General features: G+C 44.6%; 1 protein-coding gene across 1 annotated transcript in view; it reads right to left on the bottom strand.

Annotated features, from left to right (window-relative positions):
* The window catches only part of VAC14 (VAC14 component of PIKFYVE complex), a 1,984,055-nt gene that overhangs the window by 1,472,781 nt on the left and 496,617 nt on the right, over window positions 1-14,657 (bottom strand). The window contains exons 6-7 of the mRNA XM_078670682.1: window positions 7,798-7,905; window positions 1,941-2,050 (exon numbers count right to left, since the gene is read on the bottom strand). Of these exons, the coding sequence (XP_078526808.1) occupies window positions 1,941-2,050; window positions 7,798-7,905 (218 nt within the window). The remainder of the gene's footprint in view (window positions 1-1,940; window positions 2,051-7,797; window positions 7,906-14,657) is intronic.

Raw genomic sequence — 14,657 nt, forward strand, 5'->3', positions numbered from 1 at the left:
GTATATGCATGCTTAGCAGATGATGCTTAATGTTTAATACTTGTTTCAATGCATATATAATGCGGATTGGCTTTCTATATGGAAGTCCAAAATGACGCTCTATTAGTGAAGCGCGAGTTAGTCCTTTCACTATGTCGACACAGGAAATGTAATGTTAAAAACATGGTGGTCAGGCACTTCGGTAAACATTGACGAAGGTTGGATACCGAAACGCGTCTGTTGAAATTGTGCTATTCTTCTGTGAATAAATAACAGAAACGATCCCCGGGAGTGCTTTCCTTCTTTCATGGGAACAGTGGAAATGAAGGAGATTGGAGAGTAATATATATATATATATATATATATATATATATATATATATATATATATATATATATATATATATATATTCTTTACCATACCAAACTTCTGATGAAAGAAGGCGCTGACTCCGTGAGTTTCAATTCAAACGTATTTATTCCTTAATTCAGTTTCTGCTCAGACGCGTTTCGACGGACTCCTGCCGCCTTGTTCACTAACAATAGCATACTGACATTCATGCTTATATATACAGAAAAGCACATTATCACTGATTGGGTAGTCTCAGTTAATGCTAATAGCAGTTGCTATAGTTACATGGTTACACCCTAGGTGATGACGCTGCTTGACATATGACTTGCACATTTGAGCCAACATGAAAAGTCTTTCTACTGTTACTGTTAAATCACATATAACAGAAAATAGCAGCATATTTAACCAACATACTTCGTGCTTGAATCATAAAATGTGGATCAATGTGCATAACATTACTGTGAAAACGAACATTACAAAACCCCACTTTACACCAATTGTGGTTTATGTATGTCAGGCCCATGTATCAGCGAATCCCATGTATTCCTGCATACAGGGTGGACATGTCTGCTCATATAAGCATGCTGATTGGGCTGGCGCTGTAATCTCAAAAATGCCAGATCCTTTGGCGCGCTCTGAGGGGTTGACAACACCTTTTATTATCCTGACTCGGTGAGTTCTAGAGTGTAGCGGCGTGCGTGCCCTGTTTGGCCCTTAACCCCAGTGCAGTTAAACTAATGTTTGTGGATCAATGCTTCTGCTGATATATATATATGTATGTACTTTGTGTATATATGTTTCTTACTACTATTTTATGTATCGTGGGACTCCCACTTCGACGACGGGGAATTATTCAAGCATGTCAATCTATGAAAGACACCCCTAATACTGGAGAACTTATAGTCTTCTTCCGCTTCCCCACCTGTTGATGGCCATTACATGCTGATCCTGTCTCCTTCCTACCTCTTCATGTTCAACCATCATAATAAACAAATCTCAAAAGGCTCTCTTTTACTGAGGTTTTTCTTTCTGATTGCAATACCCGTCACTGGCTAAATCTTGCGGTTTACATATTTTATTTTATTCACCATTTTCCTTCTCTCAACTTCAGACTACCTCTTAAGTCGGTTTTATGACATCTTGTTCACTGCTTTCCTCCTGCAGCACAAATTAAGAACATTTATATATTTGTATTACTCTGCCCTCAATAATTCACCTATTTCCCCCTTTCACTGTAGACTCAAAATGGCATGTAATTCCATTCTGGTTGATTCTGCCATTTTGGTTTTAAATGTATTACTCTCTACTGCTGTGCAGCAGCTTTGCTCTCCATCCCTTTCTCCTCACACTGATGACTGAATATAGATCTCACAACAAGTTCTCTCCTTTAGATTATTTTCCTTTAGTTGTTTATGTCTTTGCCTACCCCATGCAGCACAGATGCTAATTTTACAAACTACTGCCCTAAACATTACTGTGGTCCATTATCTCAGCAAAACTCACCCCTCCTGCTGGGGTTTACAGTTCTGGTGCTCTCCCCTCACAGCAGCTCATCACAGTCTCTGTAAAAACACACCCAAACACCTCCTTCATTCTTTCACTCAACTCACATTTTCCTAATCTCTTTGCTGTTGTCCCCCAAGATCTGAAAGAGCCCATCCAGGATTTCCGGCAGGTAGTCCAGCAGGTTAATGTCAGGCACGGACTCCAGTACTAGGATCTGCAATAAGAGAAAAACCGAGTGTAAGGGCACAGTGAGACCGGTACATCTTCATAAGCATAAAGTCTACCAAGAGCAAAGCCGGTTACTGCAAGAGTATTACTGCCTATTACAAGCAGGAGGTATGTAACAGGCACAGCACTGCTTCAACAGCTAGTGGGAGACTGGCATGGAGCTTTAGGTACTGTGACAGTTCAGAACACTTCAGCTCCTGGGATCTAAGTTGTAGGAGGGGTATATACTCATGGAAAGGCCGAGCGAGGTAGATCAGGGGAAATGGTGCATGGAGTAGAGGTTACTTTCTTGAATGGGTGTTTGACCGCTACCAGGTCTGCCTGGAAACCTTTGCTACCTAGTTTCTGAGGGTGGGTGTTGTAAGAAGTTATGCAGAAAGTTAAAAGAAGCAAGCAGCACGTTTCTCTCTCAAAACCACAAGGGATCATGAGGGCAGTACACTATGTCGCTGAGCACCAAGATCAGCCGTCATTGCAGCCCGTAGAATCGTAGTTAAGAGTAAGTTGCTTGGAGGCGGCCGGCTGGTCGTCATTCCTGAGTCGCCATGTTCTGTTGTATCTACTATTGGGGAGGGAGGGGTGGGAAGTGGGTGAGGGAGGAGGGCGGAGGGAGGTTGGAAGGGAGGAAGGGGGGGGTTGTTTTGATATTTCGTATATGGTTTTGTGTAATTCTGTCCACCTTGCATACTAGCTTGCATCCAATGTACCACATTATGTTCCGAAGCTTATACTCTGTACTTCTGTATCCTGCATACTGTGCTAGCCCCACATCATGTGTGTCAAAAGATGCTGTTGACTCTTTAAGGGGTATGAGACCGCTTCCACGGCCTAGTCCTTATGTATACACATGTGTTATGAGACGATATTACTGGATGCATAGTTGATGGCTGCTGTTATAGACACTCCGATAGGAACGACAACTGTAACTAACCTTAAAATACTATCGTTGAACGTGAAAGGACTCAACCAGCCAGTTAAACGCCAAAAGATACTTGACTATCTACGAAGACAGCATGGAGATATAGCCTTATTGCAAGAAACGAAACTAGTAGCAAAGCAATTCCACACACTGCGCAATAAGTATTATACTGCAGTGATAGGCTCTGAGGCGATCTCAAAAAAGAATGGGGTGGTAATGCTAGTGGCTAAGAATGCAAATGTGGAAATAGTCTCTAGTGCAATAGATACAAAAGGCAGATGGGTCTCAGCGAGACTACTCAAGGATGACACTGAATTCTTTATCACGACTATCTATGCCCCAAATACACATGATCCGTCCTTCTGGGTAGGCTTAACGAAGCAGATAAATTCCATCCCCGATACAGCAGTCCATATTCTGGCGGGCGACTTCAATCTCCCACACGACCCAATACTAGATAGAGACTCTAAATGCGTCTTTCGCCCGGGGAAGGCCCATAAGGCATTCATGAAACTGTGCAATAGATTTCATTTGGTGGACACGTGGCGTTTGATGCACCCTGATGGCAGAGACTACTCATTCTATTCCCCACCGCATGACTCGTTCTCAAGAATCGACTATATACTCATATCTAATAACGCGGTGGCTAGAGTTGAGGACGCGGACATTGCTCCCAGATTAGTCTCTGATCATTCCTGCATCTCCCTTACATTGTCTAATATTAAACCGACCACCCGTCAATCTATGTGGCGATTCAATGACACCATTATCAATGACGCAAAGCACAAAGAAACCCTTGACACTGCCATTAAAGACTTTTTATTATTAAACAAGAGGGGGGACACTTCAGACACCACTCGATGGGATGCTTTGAAATCCACCATGAGGGGGGTTATTATTAAAATGTCGTCTGCAATTAATAAGAACCGCACTGCAGCCTTGTTAAAATTAGAGGAGGACATTTCAAAACTCCAGCACACGTACTTGAGGAATAGAAACCCTCAGGTTCTAACTGAACTGTCCAATCAGAAATACACCTATAACAAACTTATTAGTGAAAAGGCGGGAATTTGGCTGGACAGGAGGAAGCGTTTCAAAATTTGTGACTCGAACAAAGCCGGGAAGGGATTAGCCGCTTATCTTAAATTTAAAATTCAAAAGAATACCATTGCATCCTTACTCGATGACAATGGGACTCCTAACTCTGATCCCACTAAGATTGCGAATATCTTCAAGGACTTTTACGAGAAGCTTTATGCTAAGAACATGCATGTAGACAGCGAAAAAATGGAGAAATACCTCTCCAACTGCACGCTCCCAACACCAACGGCTGCGGAAAGAGACTCCTTGAATGAACCAATCTCTGAGTCGGAGGTTATTAGCGCGATCAAATCTCTCAAAAAGGGGAAAGCCCCTGGGCCTGACGGCTATACAGCACAATTTTATAAGACCTTTGGCCATATTCTTTCCACCCCTCTCCTAGAGGTCTTTCACGAAATTACCAATACAGGTAAAGTTAAGGGGACTATGGCAGAGGCTGTGATTGCGGTAATACCCAAGGAAGGCAAAGACCACAAACTCCCCAAAAATTACAGGCCTATCTCACTGATAAATTTAGATTGTAAGCTCCTAGCATCAATTCTAGCGAATCGCATTCAAAGAGTCCTGCCGTCTCTAATACATCCCTCGCAAGCCGGTTTTCTGAAGAACAGGCTCTCGAGCGATAATACGAGAATCCTGGCTCATGTCATTGAAAAGGCGAAACTCTTATCTACACCCACCATCGCCATTACACTAGACGCTGAAAAAGCGTTCGACAAAGTAGACTGGGGTTACTTAAATGCTGTTCTACATAAATTCGACCTGGGTCCCATATTCACTAAATTAGTCATGTCCCTCTATGCCTGTCCCTCTGCTAGAGTACGAGCTGGCGGCGCTTTTTCCTCCCCATTTGGTCTAGAACAGGGTACTAGACAGGGATGTCCATTATCCCCGTCCTTATTCCTCCTGGCTATTGAGCCTTTTCTGTACTACATAAGGGAAAACCCTGACATCGCTGGAATCCGGTTCACTGACTGTACAATTAAACTCACGGCTTATGCAGACGACGTGTTGGTCATGAGCGAACAAGCTGATAAGGCTATCCCTGCGCTAATGTCCACAATAGAAGACTTCTCAGCTGTTTCTGGATACTCCTTGAACAAGGATAAAACTGAGGTGAAGTCATTGAATAATCTATGTGATAAAACCATCCTGGGCGACTCCGGGCTTACCTGGCAGTCGAAGAGTTTTAAATATTTAGGCATGGAATTCGAAAAGGACTTGATATCCACCTTAAAAATTAATGAGGAGATACTCTACAAGAAAATACAAAAGCTGTTGGATGGGTGGTCCCCTAAATTCCTTTCGTGGTGGGGTAGGGCTGAAACACTAAAAATGATGATCAGTCCCTTGGTGAATTATATGGCATGTATGCTCCCCATGACCTTCACGGAGGACTTTTTACATAGAATTGAAAAATTGATCTCGGATTTCCTGTGGAAAGGGAAGAAACCGAGAATTGCCATGAAAAAATTGCAACTTCCAAAGCTTAAAGGGGGATTAGGATTGCCAAATTTCAGAAATTACCAGACCGCCTTTCTCTGTAAGCAGGGAGCCTCCTGGTTTATCGAGGACCCTGTCTACACGCCCTTATGGATCAATATTGAAAAATCCATTATAGGCAAAGCCCCGCTCTCTGCAGTCCTAACAATGGACCTCTCACATCTCACGAACTCTAAATACATCATGCTCAATACCAAGAGAGCCCTCCTGCGGTTAGATCGCGTTCATGCCACTGGTCAACGAATCCACAATTCCTCCTCTGCGTCCTTATGGCGTAACCCGTCCATTAAAATTAGTGGATCACCTATCGTATGGGACCACTGGTCCGATAAAGGTCTTAATGTGGTCTCTGATCTATACGAAAATAATATGCCATTGCCATTCTCGACTCTACAGGCTAGACACTCCCTGTTACCGATCGACTTTTATGCCTTCTTAAAGCTCAAATCAGCCTTATCCACTAAAACATTCAAACTAGTGAAGCCTTGGCTAAAAGCTATGCTACCCCACTTTCAATCCTCTGGACATTTTGTCTCTAAAATATATAAACTACTCGCGCCAACGGCCAGCAAGTCAATGAGGCGCAATGAGTTAAAATGGGAATCAGAAACAAACAACACTGGCATAAGTATAGACTGGGTCAGGATACATGCATCAGCACTCACACACAAGGTATCACCGATACTATCACAGACCAAATATATGATTATTAACAGAGCATTTTGGACCCCACAGAGGCTATTTAAGGTTGGCCTGCGGGATACACTGAATTGCTGGAACTGCTCCTCTGGTATTGGTGACCTTCCGCACATGCTGTTTGATTGCCCCATGCTTCACGCCTTCTGGGCAAAAATCTTTGACTACATTGGACACACGCTCCACATACATCCTACGAGGGAATTCATCTACATTCTCCTAGGGGCATTAGATCCATCACTAAAGGGTGACCATGACCGCCAGCTCCTGGACCTCCTACTAACTCTAGCATGTAAGGTGATCCTGTGCAATTGGAAATCAACGGGTGAGGTCTCCTTCAATGCCTGGAGGGAATGGCTGTCCTGCATTAGGGGCACTGACAACCCCGCGTTACACTCATCACCATGGCAGGTCACCAACAAAAAATTATGGTCTTCATTGGACCGAGCCTCCTTCACCTTTGACCCACCTTGAAGTTCCAAACGATGAGGTCTGTACTCAGTGAATTATGGGCTACATGTTGCGTGAACTGTAATGGCTATATCTTGGGCTCACGGGCTTGACAACCTTAGAATCGTGAAGCAGGAATGATGAAACATAAATGGTGTTATATGACTTGATTTAGACGGAGGGCTCTACGGAACTATGTACAAATATGAGAATGCAAGGATGGTACTTTATTTTCCTTTACTGTATACGTATTGTTTTGTGTAATAACCCATGTCTGGTTGCGGTATTTTTGTAACATGACTGTAATTCTTTTGATGCTTTCTTGCCGCTATCATCTCTGTTATCATTTCTATTATTGTTTAATAAAATAAAATATGATTTGAAATTTTAAAAAAACCACAAGGGATCAATCTTTACAAAGGGATACAAAAAGTCACCTAAGAGTCATAAGCATCAACAGTGCAAATTGAATCTTTGACATGTAGAGAAGAGCTCAGACTTTGCCTAGTAATGATGGGCAATACTCAATATTATACATGTTGCGCATACTATGCTTATGTAGAAACATCCCCAGATGTGTGCCGAGCCATTAATTACCATTTAGAAGACCTGCTGATGATTCCAGTATTTGACTGTCTTCCTGCCAATCACTCTGTTCCATTTAGACTTTCCCAGATCCAAGCACTTTCCTCAAGTTGCTTGGAAAGGCCAAATCAAGTCTTTTGTCAAGTTACTGTGTTAACTCTTAGTGTACTTTATCATCACAGACTCATGTTGGTTCACTCAGAAGGGCAAATTCTGTCCCACCATGTGTGGTATAAAGAAGGTTGAGAGATATTAATAAGGTATTAGGCGTCTTCTCCATTTTGAGCGGAAATAAAATAGCAGACCTCACTACAAGCACACCTCACCTTTTCCTTTACTCCCTCGCCATAACCATACTTGTGATCTTTGCTGTGCACCATCTCATTCAGGCATTCTTTACATAATGCTTTTGTGGCCACGCCATAAACATGCAACCACAGCAGGTAAAGCTGTCCCCGTCCTCTTGGCCACACACTTACCCAAGAGATGATGAACTGACGAGCATACTGGTTGTTGGAGTAGATTCTCTCCCGCAGCAGTGGCACGAAACCCACCAAATCAAATTTGTTGCTCTCAGTCACAATGTCCTAAAATACAATAAAATCAGAGTACGATCACAGGAAGCAGTGAACTGATTCAAAGCTTAACGGGCGGTAGTGTGCTCTAGTCTCAGATCAATTAATGTTCTTAGCCACATGCCAATGTTCGTCTTCACCCATGACCTAATGGAAATCACATACAGAAAGCGAGAGCCCACACCGGCACCCCTACCCACACCGGCACTACGCACATAATGGAATTGTGTTTGTGGTGCTGAGGATCGGAGTTCTAATCCACCTTTGCCACTGCAGTTGAAATGTAGAATGAAGAGGAGATGGAGGAGGCCAATCATTTGATGTACGTACTATGGGGAAAATGGAACAAGTAATGGTAAAGTACGCCAGGTACAGCCACAGAGTAAAGTAGACATTTTATACTTCAACAGTCATGCCTAGCTAATAAAGCCAGACAAATACTAACCCATTGATTTTACGCTTAGAAATAATTCAGTTTGTTCAAATCCTACAGGGTAATTGTTTAACCTTTAACTCAGTCGCCAAGTACCGTGCCTGCTCGGTCAGCTGTACTGGTGCATTCCCGCCTGCCTCAGAAAGGAGAAGCAGCAGTGCTAATCTCACAGATGAAGTGCGGATCCTGAGAGGCCTCACAGGAAGTTTGTATAATGCAGTCATTTCATTCTAATCTATTTGAGCCGTCCCTCAATGCAGAGCAGCAATATTAACACTTGTGATGTGTTACCTGGGACTAGATCATGGTAAGACTAATGCCATCATTAAGAGTTTATTCAGATATTTTTTCCATAAAATGATATGACATACAAATGTAATGAAACAGACAGTATATGTGACACTAGCCTAGGAAAGAAGCCTCAGTTAGTATAGGCCAAACTATTCTTTCAATGTAACAGAACATGATGTTGTCACAATGTGGGCAAAATACTTGCAGTCGGGGTGTGTTTGGAGAGGGTAATTACAGGGACAACGCGCTCTCACAAGCAGAGAAAGCATAGGATCCTTAGTAATCAGTGCTTCAGATACTCAGTCAGCAACAAAATTAATGTGTCACCTAAATGAGCTGGTCTCCCTAGGTGTATGTGGGTGAGCAGTCCAAGGCTCCACTCAAGGGCGGTATGGGGCAAATCTAGGAAAAGTGCAATCCAGCTATCTTAATGGCAATCAAGTATGGATGTCAAGCCAACGTTGTGTGATCACAATAACTTAACAATATCTCTTATAATATGGTGAAGTTAGAAAGTGTACTATAATGGACTCAATGGAAAACACAAATCAATACAAAAAAGTACAACAATTGTGGCGCAAGGACCAACCTCACAGTGAGAACAGTAATCTCATGTGACTACTGGGACAGAACGAAAGCAGTTGTCATTAGTGACACCAGGAAAGTGCTAGTAGAGGTCGTAAAGACAAACTATCTCGTGGTTGGTTCTTCAGCAGCCTGCTGTCCTCTCGCGATGAGGGTCAAGAGGCAATTTTGGCTGACCAGAGGCCTACACATAGGGCCGGTGAGTAAACCGTTAACATGGCCACAGGCTTATTATAGCCAATAAAAAGTGCACACAGCATTCTGCAAAGCACCTTAAGCAACAGGGTCCACACAGGTACTCAGTGTAAACAAGCATTTGCTAAGTAATAGGTCTTGCATTTGCGAAAGTTTGAGCTATTGGCATTGTAAATGACAATGTCTTTTATTTATGTGTTTAGAAAACCTGAAAGGGGTGAGTAAATACTCACTTTGTACTTATAGTCGTTGCTTGCGAAAAGAATGGCTGGAAGTAACTGCGCCTATTTTACTGCCAACCTTGCTTCTTGTAAGCAGGGACTATAAGTACAAAGTGCGTGTTTACGTACCGCTTGCAGGTTTTCAAAAGTATAAACAAAAAGCATTGTCATTTACAATGCCTATAGCTCAAAATCTCACCAAATGCGAGACCTGTTGCATTGCAAATGCTTGTTTCCATTTCAATTACTATGGATATTACAAATGACTGTCAGAATGACCAGGTATTTATGTGGGTTGCAAAAAGTCAGGGGTCTTTAAAAGGGGCAGGGCCTATATAATTAAGGTTGTGACTTAAACATGTAAACTATATATTTTTTTTCAGCCCTATAGTCTGCCATCCAACCACTATTTTGTTGCAAGATAAAATAAAGCATGTGAAATACAAACAGGAACAAAATCATTTGCGCGTAACACCGTAAAATATTTTTTACATTAATTGTTCAGAAATCGATCAGTGTTATTTGAAAGTAGAGTTAAGGACATGAATATAGGGCCCAATAGAAACCCGTCTTAATTGCTGTTTTTAATTACTAAGGAGTATGAGATTTGGAGAGATCCGGCCCCCTTAAAACCTGATTATGACGATTTACCAAGTAGGATATGTGCATACCTACAGTCTTTCGCAATATTGCTCTCATAAAAAAAATAAGTAATGTAAAACTAGAAAGCAGTGCTTCTTTTCCGACCCCTACAGAGATAAACTGTAAGAAAGACAACATGGACAACGGGAGTGGGGCAGGAACAAAGGGAGTACGGGATGGGGTGGGAAGAAAGGCAACAGAAAGTAAGGCGGGAGGGGGCGGGAAGAAAGAGAACACGGACAACGGGAGGGAGGCGGGAACAAAGGGAATAAGGACAACGGGAGGTGGTGGGAAAAAAGGCAACAAAAAGTAAGGTGTGAGGGGCGGGGAAAAAAGATAATGCTGACAACGGGAGGGAGTGGGAACAAAGGGAATACAGACAACGGAAAGGGGCAGGAGCAAATTGAACATGGACAACGGGAGGGGGGGGGGCGGAAGCAAAGTGAACACGGACAACAAGAGGTGGGGGAAGCTCCTTTAGGACAAGAATACAAGGCACGTTTGCAGGTCACAGTGCGCCGTATCTGATTAATATATGCACATCGTTTGTTTACGCATCAATGGCACATATGCAAATTGAGTATCTGAATCCGACTTCTATGCAATATTTTATTAGTAATGCAAATTGTGAATGCTGGCTACATACGTTTTTGGTGATCTCTTTGAGAGCACCTGCATTGTTAGACATGTTCGGGCCTACTGTGAAGACAACTCCAGTTGTATCTTAGCACTGGCATTTTTCTTTTACCAGTAGAATGTGTTTTGTATAGTCAGCTAGACAACAACTGCATGAACAATACCACATATGCTGTAACTGGGTCTATTATAAGCCATTTGTAAATGGGCAACTGAAATGTACACCATTGAGGTCCTAATTCCTGCCGCCCACTAAAGATAATTCTTCAGAGAGCATGGCTGAAAGGATGTGATATTTTGATGTGCATAAGTTCTCGAGCTATTTCTATTCAGATGAACCTCTTTTTTGGTGAACTGTAAATGTTCTAGCGCTTGAGAGACGTGGCCCTATGGCAAATGTTCTAGAGCTTGAAAGGCATTGCCCTGTGGTTAAATCATTATTGGTTCATGACTTCCCAGTTCCAATCCTAGCTACCCCCAGTTGACCAACATGTTTTCTAACTGGGAACTCACTTTGTTTGTGGATGAGAGGGGTGCCGTCGTCGCATTGCTGCTTGTGGAGGAGGAAGCCTACGTCTCGCAGCACCCGCTGCGCGGGTGCCACTTCGCACTTGGACCCAGGGAAGGTGTCGGCCACCAGACAGCCGCCGTCAGTCTCCTTCCTGTCCCGGGGTTGAGGAAGACATCAGGTGGGCTGCGCTGAACGCTGCAGGGACTCCATCTACCAGGAGCCCCTGCCCGACCTGTTCCACCTGGTCCGAGTTCGCTGGTCAGCCCCGCCCCCTGGTCAGCGTGTGTATTAAAACCCCCAGTGCTGTTTTCTAACTGGGAACTCACTTTGTTTGTGGCTGAGAGGAGTGCCGTCGTCGCATTGCTGCTTGTGGAGGAGGAAGCCTACGTCTCGCAGCACCCGCTGCGCGGGTGCCGCTTCGCACTTGGACCCAGGGAAGGTGTCGGCCACCAGAGAGCCGCCGTCAGTCTCCTTCCTGTCCCGGGGTTGAAGAAGACATCAGGTGGGCTGCGCTGAATGCTGCAGGGACTCCATCTACCAGGAGCCCCTGCCCGACCTGTTCCACCTGGTCCGCGTTCGCTGGTCAGCCCCGCCCCCTGGACAGCGTGTGCTCTACATAACAGTTCCGGGCCACCGCTGCGTGGGAGCGCGCGGGAGAAGCCCGGGACAAGGGCGGGGCCGTCTGTGGCCATCCGGAGCTGGTCGAGGCTGGGCTGGGCCATCCCCCTTTCGCCCCATTAATATAATACTTATTTCCCATGCCTATCACTTGTCGTTACATATTGTAGTCTTGTTGTTGCTGTTGAAATTGTCTATAAAGCTTAGTGTGCGTGCCCATGCCAATGTCAACCTGCTCAGGCAAGGGAAGGGGGGCTGGGGGTGGCTCTGTTATCGGCGCAATGGACCAGTTCATTACCCGTGCCTTCTCGGTAATTGAGAAAGAGATCGCCAAGACAGAGGGTCGTCTGTCACATGAGTTCCTGAAGCGCTCTTCCTTAGGTTCCTTGGGGGTGGTTGTATCTCCAGACATGCACCTGAGTCGATTAATCTGACTTCACCTGGCCCCGATTTGTCAAAAATAGGAGCTATAAGGGCTAGTCTGAATAGGCTTAATGCCCTCAATTCTAGTATAAATTTGTCGTCACAGACGTCTATGGGTCCTCCTTCGCCTTCATCTGCAGTAAACCTAGATCCCACCAGTAATCCCATATCACCAGAGGCAGTTTCTTTGCAACCGGAGGCGGAGATTAGTAGCATACCTAGACCAGCACCTATTAAATGGAAAAGAGTCACGGACTATCGAAGGGCTGGCTACCTAAAACCGTCAAAGAAATTCAAGGGAAAATGCACCAGGGGTTGTTTGAAACCAACAGGGTCGGGGATGACCAGAACCAACAACACCAATGCTCCCAAACAAGGGATTTCCCTGACCGACTCACAGGTTACAGGTACATTGAGTGGCCCAGGGAGCAATAAGCAACTGTCCAGCCCTTTACTGGCCAATTTGGGCCAAATGCCCCCCCCTTAGCTCAAATCGAGAAATTGATGAAATCCTTAATACTCCCGGTTTTAGAGAGGGTGAAGCTTTTAACCGAGAGACTTGATTGATTCGAGCAAGCTACTCTTGATAACTTCTTTTCTCTAAAATCTTTAATAAAATTACATACTAAGACCAGGGAGGGAGTTATAGAAACACCCAAAGATTCCCAGTTGGATTTAACATCTCCAGAGACAAGGGGGCAAACTGTATCAAAGGCAGTGATAGGGCCCACAATGTGTGCTAATACTGCTACCCAAGGTGGAGATACCCACATCAATGTCCAGACTTGTAAACCTTCCAACCTGGATAAAGGGCCCAATAGTCGCCGCCAAAGTCCGCCTGCCCAGAATAAGACTTCCAATACTGCTATGGGAAAGAGTGTGGGCCCAAAAGGCAAACTAGCTGAACCTATTCGCATGCCCATTCTAGTCCATAAGGGTACCCCCGATCTCCCCCATATTAATTTACCCCCTGATTGCCAGCCGTATGTAGTTGTGCTCACTGGGGTCCCGCCCTGCAGGCCTGGCATCCATGAATCATATTATGATTTAAAAAACAAAACGATGTTTTGGCTAAATGAGAACAGACCTCTTCCTAGCTCTTTTGACGGTGGGGTTCTCCATGTGAGAAGAGTTGGCGGGGTTGGGAACAGGCCAAAGGATCAGACAGGTGATTGCATCCTGATTAATTTTAGGGATGCCAGGGTCGCCAGTTACATCTGCAATCTACAGCATGACTCAGGGAACCTGGGATTTGGTACATACGAACTTAGCCACTTCCAAAGCTTCCCTGTGTCTCACCCTAATGCTAACCTTCAACCTAGGGGTTGGAGAGATAACAGGTCCTACTCCCAAGATGTTCATGACTCCTACCAGTGGCATATGTCAAGGGGTGGCCGTGTAAACAGGCTGGGCTACGGTTGGTGACATGGCCCTCTCTCCCCCGCTAAGAGCCCGCAAAAGGATATAGCCTTGTCTGGGTATAGAGTGACAACTGAGGTGCTGGAGGGTGGAGCAATAGATCAGCCTCTTCTTGTTCCCGGAATATCTGACCCTGAGATCATCTACCGGTCAGGGGAGAGGGTGGACAATTCTAGAGAGATTGGTGCTGGGCCCAGATTATCCGATATACTGTCCCCTACTGAGGAAGCAAACACGAATAATGCTGTGAGGATCCTCAGCTGGAATATAGCAAGGATCTCTAAGAAACTAGATGTCCCTGATTGGAACTTATTCATTGAGTCCTTTGGGATATGTATTTTCTAAGAGACATGGAGTGTGGAACCCCGTCACAAGGTCGGATATTCTACATATTATGTACCAGCAATCCATGCCCATCTCGGAAAGGGCCGCCCTATTGGAGGCCTTCTCATTTGGATTAGCATCTCCCTGGGCTGCCACATTAGGAATTTAGTATCCAACTCACCTGATCTGCTTAGACTGTCTGTTAGGGGTCCTCGGAGAGGACGGTCTTTGGAGATATTTAACATCTACGCTAGAGGCACAAAAGGCGGTTCCCAATCTCCAACTATCTCTACGCTCAAAGAGGAACTCAGCAAGTGCAACAAGAGCCCTATGTTCTGGTCGCGGGGGACTTTAACTGCACCTTTGAGCCCCTTGCGGCTGAGGACATCTTGGGCATTTCCGAAGAGGATGCAAGAAGGGGTATTCCTGCCCTGACCATCCCACCCATTAAGAGATGGTCTCAGAG

The sequence above is a fragment of the Lissotriton helveticus genome, chromosome 12, assembly GCF_964261635.1.
Source record: "Lissotriton helveticus chromosome 12, aLisHel1.1, whole genome shotgun sequence".
Lineage (NCBI taxonomy): Eukaryota > Metazoa > Chordata > Amphibia > Caudata > Salamandridae > Lissotriton > Lissotriton helveticus.